This window comes from Besnoitia besnoiti, chromosome III (assembly GCF_002563875.1).
Source record: "Besnoitia besnoiti strain Bb-Ger1 chromosome III, whole genome shotgun sequence".
Taxonomy (NCBI): Eukaryota; Apicomplexa; class Conoidasida; order Eucoccidiorida; family Sarcocystidae; genus Besnoitia; species Besnoitia besnoiti.
The window spans coordinates 3,237,939-3,252,135 of record NC_042358.1 but is presented as its reverse complement, the minus strand read 5'-3'; the positions used below and the strand labels follow the sequence as shown (position 1 = coordinate 3,252,135).

Here is a 14,197-nt window from a genome sequence, read left to right as displayed (position 1 = left end):
GCCGTGGGAACGATACAAAGGCAACTATGCACCGTTCAGGGTTGCGTTAGTTGTCCCAGTCCGCACTCGATACACGCTACACATGAATATAGGCGCGTATGTTGTATTATACTCGCGGGGAAACCTCAGAAACAGACGACAGCACACCTGCATTCGTGTCAGGTCGCATGCCGTCATGCAGTCAGAACGTGTGGATGCCACACACCCTTCGATTCTTGTGAGCCCCTACATCTTGTGGACGCGACAATAGTGGGGACGCTTAGGGTAAACTAGCTCGAAAGACCAGTATCGTGACCGCGTAACGCATGCAGACTGTGAGACATAGTGTGGTGAAACGGGAACAGTAGTATGCTGCGTGGCCTGTGGCCATTTGCTCCTCGTGGGCGAGACGGACAAAGGAACGTCACCTGTCGCTTGCCAAGCGTGGAGTTGCAGGGTGAAATGGAGCACACCGTGAAAGCCGAGTGCATCATCGCCTGGAAATAAGTGGAAAGTGAAGTATGTAAGATGAAACATTCAATTGTCGTCAAAACGCGGATACGGGACGTCTGTTCCGACTAAACATTGATTGCCGCGGCAACGTCAGTCGGTGGTCGAGTGTTTATTCTTAAAGGCTAGCCGCCACACTCTCAAGCGCGACTGGGTTGTTTTCTCAACAAGCAGATTGTGTTATCTCCGTGGGCGGCCCGGCGATCGGTTTTGAGTTACAACACTGCTTGATCTGCTGCGTGTGACCGGTCGAGGAGGCGGCACTCTGGCTCATTGTGGGGAGGCGAGAAGACAGCCGGCGCTTAAGGAGTGAGTTTGAGAAGTGTCTTCAAAACTGCATCGATCGGTGACAGAGGCAGGGCAACGCGCTCGTACTCGACAACGGAATCCCAACTGTACGTGAAGCGTCCAACAGTGAAACCGATGTTGAAGACGCGAACGCCGGCCTCTTGCACAGCTTTAAATGCCACACTGGCATCGTTTCCCTGAACCTGAACCAGAGCCATCGGAGTGTTCTCTGATCCAATACCGGCTCCGGCGGTGGCATACAACCGACCAAGCCGTCCGAATCCAACCTGATAGTAGACTAGGTTGCTTATAGGATCCTCAAACTTTGTCGCGATCTCCAGTTGCCAACCACGTCCCCAGTTCCCTTGGAATTGCGTGAGTCTCTGGAAGAAATCCCTAAGCACAGAAAACTGATAGCCGCGAAGCCCCACAGAGATGGCGTACTCGTTGTCCGGGACATCTGTACCGACGCTAATTCCTAACGATCCCCAATTCACTGCAAGTTCTTGCCGCAGGCCCGGGGTTCGCCCAGGAGAATCGAATCGTGGAATGGTGAAGTCCCGGGTATAGTTGAAACTGAAGCGCCGTACGCGAACGCGTTGCCCATACGTCCGATTGATCTGGTCCACCACCGTGGCGGTCTCGACGTAGCGCATGACAGTCTCGACAGCGGACGTCTACAGGCAAGAGAAATGGCAAAAGCGACATCCTTGATGGTTAGGAGTCCATGGGTGCAACAGGATAGAAGCAAAAAAAACCAGCACCTGCGCTATCAACAGCCCCACGTGCACTGTATAATAGTGACGGCGGATAGGTGGTACACTGCCGATGTCCAGCGGATCCAGAGAAAAAATGGGATCTTGATCATGTCTGATAGAGTATTCTTCGTGAGCGCATACCGCAAACGATAACCGCTGTACGGTATGACGTTGGCGCTAGTAGAATTGTACGTGTTCATATGTACCCGGAGGGATCAAACGCTGATGAAACACTGTGGAAGATATGAATACGGCTGCGCCTGTGCAGGCATACGGCCCTCCGGGTGCCGTCCCGTCAGCATTCAGCAGAACACCATCTAAAAGGCTTACTCTGAGACGGTTAGACCTCGCCACGTCAACACCGTAGCGCCCTCGTAGGATCCCGAGCTTCACGGCCTGATCGTTCGGTCTGGCTGCAAACGTCACCGCCGTCCTATTCCAATTGATATTTGCGGTTGTCACATAACTCGCAGCGCTGCTGCCGACGCTTATGGCACCTCGGCGACCGCCAAGAGACACTCGAGTCGTCCTGAGAATTCGCAGGACGACAAAAACTTTGCAAAAAAGGAGGCGTGAGAAAGAATGTGTTCCATCGTTTCCGTGCCCAGAGGAGTCGCTGAAGACTGTTTTACAGGATAAACTAGCACCATTTGCCGCCCCCTGTTCCCCATTCGCGATTTCTCTTATTCATAGCCGGGTCTTGGTGCTCGCGAGAAACCGTTTTTTACTGCACAGCAAGTCGCAAACTTTTCTTCCTGTTTCCTCCAGGAAAACAGCGTTCTGTTTGTATTAATGTTCTTTTTAACGGCTACTGGCAGACGGAGTGTCACAGTTGTAGTGCCTAGCAAGCCTCACCTGCTTGTTGTGGCGCGGTTCCAATTGAGAGCCCAAGGCCCGTATATGACTTTATTACGCAGATCCGGGATTGGAGTTAGTCCTGGACTTGGAATGTATCTGCCGAATGCCTGCGAGTGAGCCGGCCGCACCATTAGAGTGAGTCGTACAAAATGGTCTTGAATCGGATAACTCCCTTGGTGGCAGTATGACGATAAAGGAAGCAGGGCCATTCAGTGTTACCAATTAACGATCCGCACATCGCACAGAAGTGGAATATCTGCGACATCAGAGGTGTCGGGTACGCTATCAAAAGGTAGCTGTAGAGTCAGCGTCTGTGTGGCGTCTCGTCGCCAGCACGTGTGTATGCAGAAGCACGTTTTACTCGGCCCATCACTATCTAGCTCACTACATGTGCTACATACGTCGATTGGCGGAGTATGCGGGTCAGCACCGAGAGCTGTGCCGCTACACAATCGGCGTGAGTGCTTTGGAACAGTGAAGGAATCGAAATGCATTGGATGCAACGAGTGTGAATGCCCACAAGCGTCCTGTGTTCCAAGAGCGAAAGGCTGTTGCTCCAATAGTCTCTCTGCATAATTAAAAGGTAGAATGACCATATATCTGATGTCCACTGACGCCCACCTGTCCAGTAAGGATGTCTTCTTTCGGGCCGTGAAGGGCTGCTTGCATTGCATTGTAGTAGTGCTGCGCAAGCTGCTCTATGTGGATGTCGTCGTCAGCTGGCTCCTTGCCCATGGCTTGCCATATTTGCTGTTTCCTTTTTGCAAACTCGTATTCCTGTATTCCGGAAAGGCATGACAAGAATCTTACTGTTTCTTCTGTCTCTGAGATCTCCAAACCAAGTGAAGAAACTGAGAGAAGGGTATTCCTCAATGTGTTACTGAGTTCAAGACACAGGGGATACTGGTGTGGGTCTTCTCCTGCCAAGAGCTGCATCGTCATTCTATTCCGTGTCAGCAGTCGGCTTTGAGGGCACCCGCTGTCAGCGACGTCCAAGCCTATCAGCCTCTAAAAACGCATGTACGGTTGAGTCGTGTTCTACAGAGAAAGCAACTGCAACACCGGCTGTTGTGGTATCTCCGATGTCACAAGAGATCTTCTTCCGCCTCCGACACACCTCACGGACTATCAACTGCTTAAACACTGATAGTGCCCTTTGGTGGGCACTCTCGTTTCGTACCTGGAGAATTTTACTTTGGACTTCTTGCTCAAACCGTTGTCGATCTCGTGCGTCTGATTGATGCAAACTGTTCTCCCAGAATTTCTCTATTAGGCGCTCTCCACTGAATGTGCGCCAGTTGACGAACTGCATGCCGTGGTCGTTATCAACGAACTCGAAACGGGCGGGGGTAGCCTGGTCGAGGACTGTTTTCTTGCTCGTAAGCTGCAGGCGACGAAGAAAGAGTCGAGTGTCGTCGCCCGATTCGGCAGGTCCTGAACTTCCTTCTCGATTTTGCTGCTCACGTCTTTGGACATCTTGGCCCCCGGCAGAGCGTGGTAGAGAAGCTTGAGGTGAGGGTGGAGCGCTTCCTTGGGGCAGCTCAGGAGCTGAAACCGCTGCGGTGCTATCCTTCATATTTGGATCGCCGCTGTCATGTTTGTCTCTCCGGACAGGGCCCCTCTGATAGTCATCATAATGTTTGTTCTTGGGCGCACGCAACGGCAGCAACCACCTTCCAACAGATGCGGGGGCTGTAGCCCCTAAACCAGACGCGAGTTGCATTCTGAATCCGGGCGTTGACTCCAGGGCTGCGCTGTCGTCTGTGGACTCCATCCCGCAATCATGGCCACACGGCGGCGCGAGAATTTTATATGAGTTCATATCGTGGTTTCCGGCGCCTGTGGCTTCGCTGTATGTCCGCATCGGGGCCGTCCGCGCTGAGTTTTCAGGAACGACTCCGGCGTCTTTGTGCTCCAATAGAGGGGCTGTTAGCTTGGACTGTGGGCTCACGACCAGCGCGAGAGCTTGCTCGTCGCGTTCAACTTTAGGGGTCGTATTTGGATCCTCTGCAATGTCAATCTCTTCAAACGCAACGAAGTGGCCCCCTTCTTCTGCGACGCCAGGGTCGTCTATGCCGATTAGTTGTGCAGCATCCTTTTCGAGATGTTCCTCATTGTTGCAGTCAGACTGCTCGTCTGCTGTTGAGACCTCGGAGGTCACCGCTCCACCTCCACTCACCGGGCGCACCGGGGCGCTGTCCTGTTTCCCATCGGAGTGCTGACCAATCACTTGTTGCTCGCGATGCCTTCCTTCATCGCCGGCACTCTCCTTGGGAAGGGTGGTTCCAGTCTTTCCACTCTCCACCGGCCCGTCTCCCAAGGTGGAGGCAATGTTGCTTTCTCTTGAGCTTGTGACTTGGTCCTGGGACGCGACAGTGAGAAGCGTCTCGGCGATAGTGTGGGCTAGAGAGGCGGCTGCCCCAGCTGAAGAGGTAAAATGTCGAGTACTGGTGCTCTGACCTGCAGGTTCCGGCACTGTACGTCCCGCTATCTCTGACCTCGGCGCTCGACTTGCTTTGATTTTGCCATACGTCCTGGATGACGACTCGTCCGTGGCATTGCCGCCATGAACAATATTCGAGCTGTGTGTATGCGGAGCTGTGGTCCGAGCAACTTCTGCTTGCTCGGTCGCCCCTCGTTTCTCCTGATGTTCCCCCAACAGCGACAGCATAAGTTCCTTCTTCCGTTTGCTGGGCAGCCCACGGCTGTCCCCTTCTGTCGTTCGTTCCCCCGTAGGAATGCGCTGCAGACCATGGGGTTTCTTTACAGGCTTCGCCACACTTCGAGCTGACAGGGAACTATTCAAATGATTCCTGCGTTCCTCCCTTGCACCAACGTCAAGATGAGATGCCTGTCCTCGGGCCCGCGGTGACGACTTAGTTGGGCCTCGAGGTCCGTTGTGTTTCCTCCTCCCAGGCGCCCTTGCTGTGCTCTCGACTTCAAAAGGCCGTGTCAGTCGGAGTGCACTCTCCAGGCGCTTTAAACGCTCCTGGTCTTTTACGTTATGCCTACTGCGAGCTTCGGACTGACGTAACTTGATGCGGTTGAGACTCGTGTGAAACATTTGTTCCTGATCTTCACGTGCCCTGGTAGCTGCTTCCAACTTTTCTGTGTAAGCAACCGCACGCGTCTTCCATAGGGTGTCAGCCAAGATACGCATATCCTCGATGCCTAGATCAAGCACGCTCTTGGTACTAGGGTGAACTGCGTCCCCTGACGTGGCTGTTGCAGAAGACCGACCCTGCATCGGAACACCGATGGGAGAAGAATCTTCTTGGCCATTCCACACCAGGACAGGCGTTGCATTAGATCTCTGCGCACTTCCGCCGGGCTCGGGGCGCACCACTTCTTCGATAGATAATGGCACAGGGAGTGAGGCGGAATCAGGAGGTGAACGTGAGCTGCGCTCGGACCTCTTGAACCCATCCACGGTTTTCGAGCTCCTCAACGTCGCTGGTCCCTGTCCATCGGTCTTGTTTTGCATTTGACCTTGTGCGCTGGGCTTGCGTGAGGCTGGAACAGGTCGTCCGAGTGTGTCAAGCTCTCGGTCTGCTGGCATGCGTGCGGATTTGTGAGGAGCCTGCGTTCCATCCAAAGTCGACCCTTCCCGAAAGTTTGAGCGCTCCTTTATTACATTTGTGGGTGCAGGGGCGACATTTGTTTCCGGACGTCTGTTGTGGCTACTCTCCCGCCGGTGAGCCTGTTGCAGCTGTTGGTTTGATGCTGCCCGCTGTTTTGCTCTCCCGGCTCCATTGTTCCAATATCCATCTTGAAGCTCGTCGAGCTCGAGGGAGCGGAGTGCTCCCTTCCCAGAAGGTTGCGGCCTCGAGGTTACATCACCGCCCGTAGGACGCCCTCCTCTTCGTTGCATGTGTTGCACGTGGCCTGTCTGGGAGCGAGCATGGCCTCGTAAGGGGACCTTAGATGGCTCGCGATGTTGACGGTCCTGATGGGTTGGAGCTTTTGCTATGGAAGACCTTCTGGATTGTGAGCGCGCTTCCTCGGTGGGAAGGCCATCGGTCACACGCGTTGCCAACAGACCTGTCATGCACACGACGAAGAAAGCCTTTAATAGATGCATCTCAGCACCCACGCCTCGGGGGGGTAGCACTCTCAACGTTAAGCTCACCGGCACTGAGTCGCAAAGGTCTGAATGTCGAACTGCTCACTATCAGAACGTTTTCAACTCCAGGAACAAAACAAACAGTGAGGGCACCATACTGTTGAAAGCGGGCAGCGACGTTCGCTTGCGGCAGACTCTTCCGGAGAATATCGATTCTGAGATTTTGAGCTGCGACCGAAACTCTGGAATGGGGTGGCCTAGCCCCGCTGAGCAAGAAGGAGCGCTTTATGGGCGAGATGTTTTTCACGTTCAGTGAAAACCGAAGTCGACAGTGCTGCGATGCGGTTGCGACAGTGTTCATAAGTAGCTAGCCAATGCGAACAATGCCTTTAAGAATTATATTCGGTGCCTGACATAGCATTTACATAAGTAACATTGTCTTGCTCGTATTACAGACAAACCAGATACTGTCCACAGTGACAAACAAACTAACAAAATAACACGGATATACGATGGAAACGAACACGTGGCCAGTTGAGCGGCGCGAGAACTTTGCTGTCTTCGGGCGAAGGCGGCCCACAACGTGCATGCTCTTTCGCACGACAGACCAGATGCGATGAACACGCGTGCCGCTCTGCCGCACTTTTCACATACTTTTACTACACACAAATGTCTACTGCTCCTCTTGTTTGTGAACACTACCCGAAGGGAGGATCGAGCTCGCACAGGCACCCTTCTGCCCACTGATGATGCGCGGTGAAGCATCGGACGCTTGAGGAAGAACAGTTGCCAAGTAACGGTTAACAGCGGCCCTCCTTCAAGGTCTTCAGGTCACCATTGCCCACGTGATCGCTTCTGCGCTGGTCGTTCCTTGTCACTACCTACTGCATACACTATTGCCTCAGTTGGCGTTACGCTGAGTATTATACAAGACGTGCGAACCAAGCCGGTCTGGGTCTAGCGGGGGGAGTGTAGGGGGTCGTGCACCGCTTGCTAGCATACTTTTGTCATGTCGATGAAGGTTTGACGCCTTCTATCCACCAGCAGGTGAAAATTCCTCCGTTCCAAGGCGGAGGAGTTGAGACACTCGAGAGAGACCGATAGACACGCAGTAATGTGGATGGAAATGTCCTTACGCATTTTATTCCATGGTGAACCGTATCCATATTGAATAAATATGTACCTATGCACATACACATGCCTGTATGCGAACCTTTTCCAGACCGCTCATCCGCATGAAAGTTTGCCTCTTCTAAATCTGCTCTCTACGGCTAGACTCCAACACCCGCGAAGTCCTGTCTACGCAAGAAGTGCTACTTCGACCTCGCCGCCCTGGAGGCCCCTCTGGAATGCTCGCATCCAATAGAGAGAATCCGAACGTCGGCAGCATTGGACGCAGTCGCCAGCGGAGAGGCAAACCTTAGGAAAATAATTGGGACAGAGACTACGTAGCTGCAGTAGCGAGCGGATACTTTTTTTACTTTCGTATTGCAAGTTGTTCGCCTTCCGGTTGTAGCGGAACGACAAAAGGGGTGACTACCACAGACAAAAGTCAGCGAGAAGCAGCCAAGTGAAGCGTAAGTTAAAACACAACGGCACACACCGCACGGTTCCAAGGCCTCCCCGATCATCTTCTGCAGCCAATCCCCAGAATCGCGCGGAAGAAAAACACAGACTCCAATTGAAAGCGTCGACGCGGAAAACAGAGTACGCAGGCGCACAGGCGCGTTGACTGTCACTGCGTTCTGCCAGGAACGCATGCGGCAGCTGGCCCTAGCCTGACGAGAGAAACGAATACTCTGCACTGCCGTGCGTTCCAAGTCAGTTGTGCTTGCGAAAGGAAAACAAGGTGAAAAGAACAAATATTGGATCGAAGTTGTTCAGGCTCGAGCGCCGTGTCTACCGTCATGTGTGCGCACACGACAGCGATTCTCGTGCTGAAGAAGAAACAGGAAACTTAGTCGAGATCCGGCGCGCCAGGGGCTCCTGAAAAAAGTGAGCGCACCGCATAGAAGGCGAAGCGCAACATGATCCGCCGCTGATGAACGTGCGCAGCAGCCGTTCGAGACTCTCTGGATGAAAGCCCCGGAAACACAGCAAGCCGCGCATGCAGTTGGAAGCTTGGGGTATCCGACCCGCGCTGTTTGGGGGAGGCGAGCGCACACGCAAGCCTGCAGTGTGGCGCTCTCTCGGGCTTGCCCCGCACGGCCCCCTCCGCCCTGACCTCACCTCTTCCGCACTCGTGCACCCGCCTACCGTGCGCCGCGTCCCTGTTCTCTCTTCGCCCCCGAACCGCCTGGACAATCCCTCCAGGTGGGGAGGAGTTGCACTTCGAGGGCGCACGCGCTGCGGGGTGCACCACAGCAGCTCATCGGTCGTTTTCGCAGCGCCCCTGGGACTTACGCGGAGCTGGGCCGCCAGCAGGACGCGCCATGATGATTTGGTCCACGCGGAGGACCGTGAGCGCTGCGTCCGCGCCCAGGCGGATCGCCCACTGCTTCATCATGTGATGGTCAAAGATCTGCTTCTCCAGTGCGTTCACAGTCAGAGAGGAGGACGCGGCGCCGGACGCACCCGCGCGCTTCCCGCTGGAGCCGCATCCCACGCTGATGTCTGCGTTGACTCCCTCGTTCACTCGGCCCTGGCCGTGCGCCGCATGCAGAGCCGCCAACACCTCTGAACGAAAAAGAAAGAGACAGCTTGAAATGCGCGCTTCTACTCCCCCGCGCCTGTGTCCATGCGTGAATATGCGACAGGCATCCGCGGACGACTGCGGACGCACCCGCGTCACTGCGCGCAAAATGCGGTATCTCCGCACGCAGTTGAAAATGCGCCCTCCTACGCGACTGACGGAAGGATTTTTCGAGACGACAGGCACATGCAGGCCCCGAAAAGATCTCAAGCCAATACGTAACTTCATTCGTCCATATCTACACACGCGTGTGAAAAGGTACACAGACGCGCGTGGAAGGTCGACCCGGTGTGCCTGTGAGCAGCGGGCCTCGTGATCCTAACCCCAAAATCCTTTTCCGACGTTTCGCAAGCTGCAGTTTCTCTTCAGCGTGCTCACCAGTGCCGCTGCGGCCGGAGCTCTCTGCGAGGAGGCGGGGAATCATCTCGAACGCTTCGCCGAACTTCATCACGGCGTACTGCTCCACGCCCGGGAGGGTCGCGCCGAAGGCCTGAAACCGCAAGACCCGAAAAGGCTGCAAACATGAAACCCGACGAGCCCGCACACCGCCAGAAACGCCCCAGGAGAGCACAAGGGGACAACGCAGAACCCTCGCGAGGCCGCTGCGCCGCCCCCTAGCCATCCCGCCCTCGCCCTCTCGCCCGGCCGCGTCCACGTGCGGCGCTGTGGTCTGCATGCAGAAGCGCACACGCAGAGCTCTGCGTGTGAGCTTTCTCGGCTTCTCAGCAGCGGATGCGGCTCTCTGCACTTACCGCGAACTTCCTCGACATTTCCATCTCGGTGGCGCCAGCGCCGGCGACGAGGCGCGGGTCCTTGGTGAGCGCCTTCACGAGGTTCGCTGCGCTGTCGATTGCGCGCTCGGCCTCGTCGAGCACCGACGGGGTGCTCCCGCGCAGCACGACCGTGCAAACGCGCGAGTCCTTTGTGAGGATGTTGGTGACCTTCTTCGAGGATATCTCCGAGACAGAGATAGAGACGCAGGTGCCCAGCTCGTCCGCAGTGGGAACGCCCTGCCAAACGCACACGCGCGCAGCCGCTCGAGTCCGCAGTTGGGTGCTCATGACGCGAAAGGCCACGGCTGGAGACGCGCACGAAAACGCGCACGAAAACAAAAAAAGGGAGACGGGCAACCAGAGGCAGCAAAAGCCGCTTCTTGGAACGCGAAAGAAAGGACAAGCGAGCCCCCGTACGCCGAGACACGGAGACCCAAAACGCGCGTGGTCGCGGGGACTAAGAAAACGCTAAAGTCGTCACGAAGCTAAGTCGCCCCTTCGCTCCTCCCAGGGCAGAAGGGCCTGCCTCCAGAACGCGCGAGTCGCAGAGGGCCTTACCAGGCGGACGACCGCGGTGGCGCCCAAGGCCCTGCAGAGGCGGCGGGTTTCGAACTTGGATTGAATCTACGAAACGCATGCACATACATGGTCTCAGCCAACGAATCCAGGGCGGAGCAGCCTCTCCCTGCTTTAGCGCACTCCTCGCTAAATGGTCGCTGAGAGATACATCACGAGAATACGTACACACATACTGTGAAGTCCTCACTAAAGATGTGTATCTCTTTTGACGCTCGATCTGGGTGAACCCAAGCGAACACGTGAATGTCCACGCATATCTCTAGCCAGCAGCTCACACTTGGTTTTCTTCCTATATGGTCCTTCCAACATGGATGAACATATGTACTTTTTAAAATTCGATTTCATGTATGTGCATGCGCTATATACATGCGAGACGCGCTGACCTTGAGCGTGAGAATGTCGTATTTGTTGCAAAAGTGCTGGGCGACGTCGCTGATGGCTCCGCCGTGGACGATGATGACCTCGACGCCGGCGTCCTTGATTCCCTTTATGATTTCCTCCATCTGCTTCTCTTCGCCCTTGGTGAAGTTTTTCAGCTCCTCCGCACTGCGCACAAGCACGGTTCCTTTCGCCTCCGTCGTCGCGCACTCCAGGCCGCAGCCCAACACCATCACCTTGCAGTTCTGCTTGCTCTCCACACTCCCTGCACAGCGCAGCACGCGACCAACGAGACCGCACCCTATAAATTCTACAATATATATATATATATATATATATATATATATATATCGGTATATGTAGAATGACATACCCACAGAGAGAGTGTCCCTCTGAACCACTCAGACGCCACACATGCACTCATCCGACTGCTCTCGCCGCAGCCCCAGCGTACATTTCCCTTTCATGCCTCCACTGATGCCTCTGTCCGGGGGGGGGGGGGGGGGGTCGCTGGCCCGGATGGCCGTCGAGAGCTCCTTCCCCTCCTTTTCCCATCCCCCTCCCCCCAACCACAGTCAGAACTCAACGCACCGCGCCCGCCAGTGTCTCTGAACGTCTCTAGGCATGGATAGGATCGCGACTGCGCACGCCGCAGGCGCGGGGAGGAGAGGGGAAGAGAGCTCACCGCTGGGGGGTCGCGTAACGACCATGCCTTTGAGGACGACGGACTGAGACAGGTTGCCGCCGACGAGTTTGGCGACGCGGATGTTCTCCACGTCGAAGCCTGTGGGGTTGTTGGGCGGCATGACCATCGTCGCAGCCTGCGCCACGAGCTTATGCAGCTGACCCTCTGCGCAGAGCGGCATCGTGCCGACCGTCGAGACCAGCACTGGAAAGACGCACAAACCAACAAGAAATACGCGGGAACAACGCATGCACAGATCTACGCCTTTCTCCCCAAAAGAGGCCGTGCATGCGAGACTCTGCGCTCGCCAGCTCCCAGCCGCGCGCCTCTCCACTCGCATCTCGGTCGGAGGGCCAGCCGCCATGTCGTCTAAGAAATTCGAAAAAACGTGAATAATTTAGATATATATATATACATGGGGACGCTTGTCCGTACCTTCAGCAAGCGCCTGCTCGTCGTAAAGATTCTTGAGCGTGTAGCAGACGCTCTCTTCCAAGAAGGCGGGGACTTTCGCCAAGGCCATTTCGTAGCCGCGCACGACGTCGTTGGGATGCAAGCCCTGCTTCAGCAAGTCCTCCGCCTGCGAGCACAAAACGCAGAGACAGATGAGCCCATTCAGAAGCGAACATTTATGTCAACAGCTTATTTACAGAGGTGGGACTACCGCAAGTACATAATATACAGTCCCAGCAGTGGCGGGTTAGCAATAGAAAAGTCGAGTACTATGCATCCATACCAGGCCCCCGACGCCGACTCGCCGAGGCCGAAAGCACACGCACGGAGCTCGTCCAAGAGCAGGGGGGGGGGAGAGAGGGGAGGGAGACGAGGAGAGACGGAAGGCGAGAGACGAGGCCTGACTCGCTGCGCAGGTCCGCCGCGTGCGCTGCCGCAGTCCTCTGCGTCTCCCCCAGAATTGCAGTCTCTCCTATGTTTGCCTGCGCTTCGCGTCTCACCTGAGTGAGGAGCTGACCGGCGAAGACGAGGAGTACGTTGACAGATCCGCCAAACTCTTGCTGCTGCATGTCGGCAGCCATCGCGAGCATCTTCGCCGCGGGGTGCTGGACTTCGAGTTCTTTCACAATCAGCGAGCTGTGCGCTGTCACGATGCGCTTCCCCAGTGAGGTGACAATCAACTTAGACAAACTGTTCGGACCTGAAAAACGAAAGAGACGCAAAGCGCGCAGAGATGCACATGCGCAGCCCTGGCGACGCGCACAGGAGATCCACTCACCGACGCTTCAAGCACATCCTGCCGAGTACATATATATATATATATATATATATCTTGCTAAGCATGCATGTCCTTTAAGCAAATACATATCGTGTGGATACCTGCTGAACGGGGATTGCGAGAACGCTTTTAGCGAGGCGAGCGCGAACGCGGTCTCGAGGCACAAAGAGTGACGCCACGCGCGCATGCCAACAGTCTCGAAGACAATGCAATCCAAACAAAGACGGCATATAGTTCGACGCAGCGATTCGATGCACTTCTGCGTCTTTGAATCCCTGTAGAGAGATATAGATATGGCGTGTCGCGTACCGAGGGAAGTGCGAGTGAGGTCGGAGAGCGCTCGGCCGGCGTCGATGTTTTTCGCAGTCACCTCGTCGATGCCTGTGAAGCTCCTGTGACCCTCCTTCAGGAGGCCAGAAAGGCCGTAGCGGTTGGCGAACTGCAGGGAAAGAAACCACAAAACCTTAAAACCTCGAAGAGACTGCCGAGAAAACCATGGTGGAGGACGCGGAATATCCAGACAAAGGCCGGCGGCTTAGCACGAAATGTCGGGCGGAAAAAGGCACTTTGAAAACGGCGAAGCCGCAACCGTAGAGCTCGAAATGAAGGACAGACTAACAGACTCGAGAGAGATGCACAGACTACGTGCCGCGAGGGCGGGCTCGCAGTTCTAGCAGTCGACGAAGCTGACTGGAAAGATCTTCATATCCGCAAATTCGCACAAAAATGGCGAGACCTACCGCGCAGTGCCTCTTGGCGGGTTGTCTGCAAGCTTGAAGACCCCGCCCCTCTCTCTACGTGACTACACCCTACACACACGCGCGCGGATACACGCATCTGCCTATACACCTCTGAACACCGAAGGGCAATGAATCTGTGCAGAATCCTCGAGATCTCGTCTACTGTGCGTGGCGGAAAGGAAAGGGAGCATAAAAGGCAAAATGAGCGTGAAGCGGGAAAAGGGCGCGGCAGACAAACCCAGACGCGCGCATGCATGTGACGGCCTCTACCTCGCCCTGCACGGTTAACAAAAAGGAAGGAGAGTTCGCCGCAGCCGAGCGGCGACTCACCATTTTGTAAGAAGAAGAGAAAAAAGGAGAAAAAACGAAAGAGGTGTCGGTTAAGGCGCGAGCTGAGCGCTGGCGTTCGCGACCTGGAGCGTCTGTGGCGACGACCCAAAGATGGAACTGGAGTGAAGGGGAAAAGGAGAGCGGAAAAAAGACACGTTAGAATAGACTTCACAATCGGGAAAGAGCGTTTGTGGAGGCGAAACGGAAAGACTCGAGAGGAAGGAGCGAAAGGAACTCCGCCTCTCGCGCGTATGCAGTGGAGGCGAAACACGCGACACACTAGTGCGAGGAGGGAAGCTCTCTCTCCTTCTGAGGAAGTCGAGTGGTTCGAGC

The 14,197-nt window shown here is 55.4% G+C and overlaps 2 protein-coding genes across 2 annotated transcripts; both read right to left on the bottom strand.

The window, feature by feature from the left end:
• Positions 1-791: 791 nt before the first annotated feature.
• Positions 792-5,457, bottom strand: BESB_047400 (uncharacterized protein; the record flags this gene model as incomplete). The annotated part of the gene is made up of 5 exons (XM_029363191.1): positions 792-1,454; positions 1,866-2,064; positions 2,391-2,500; positions 3,015-3,170; positions 3,574-5,457. The coding sequence occupies 5 exons, from the start codon at positions 5,455-5,457 to the stop codon at positions 792-794; spliced, it is 3,012 nt and encodes a 1,003-aa protein (XP_029220557.1).
• Positions 5,458-8,413: 2,956 nt separating this feature from the next.
• Positions 8,414-13,867, bottom strand: BESB_047390 (putative T complex chaperonin; the record flags this gene model as incomplete). The annotated part of the gene is made up of 11 exons (XM_029363190.1): positions 8,414-8,442; positions 8,860-9,132; positions 9,527-9,638; positions 9,901-10,158; positions 10,480-10,545; positions 10,884-11,143; positions 11,564-11,767; positions 11,999-12,143; positions 12,517-12,716; positions 13,104-13,233; positions 13,865-13,867. The coding sequence occupies 11 exons, from the start codon at positions 13,865-13,867 to the stop codon at positions 8,414-8,416; spliced, it is 1,680 nt and encodes a 559-aa protein (XP_029220556.1).
• Between the last annotated feature and the right edge of the window lie 330 nt (positions 13,868-14,197).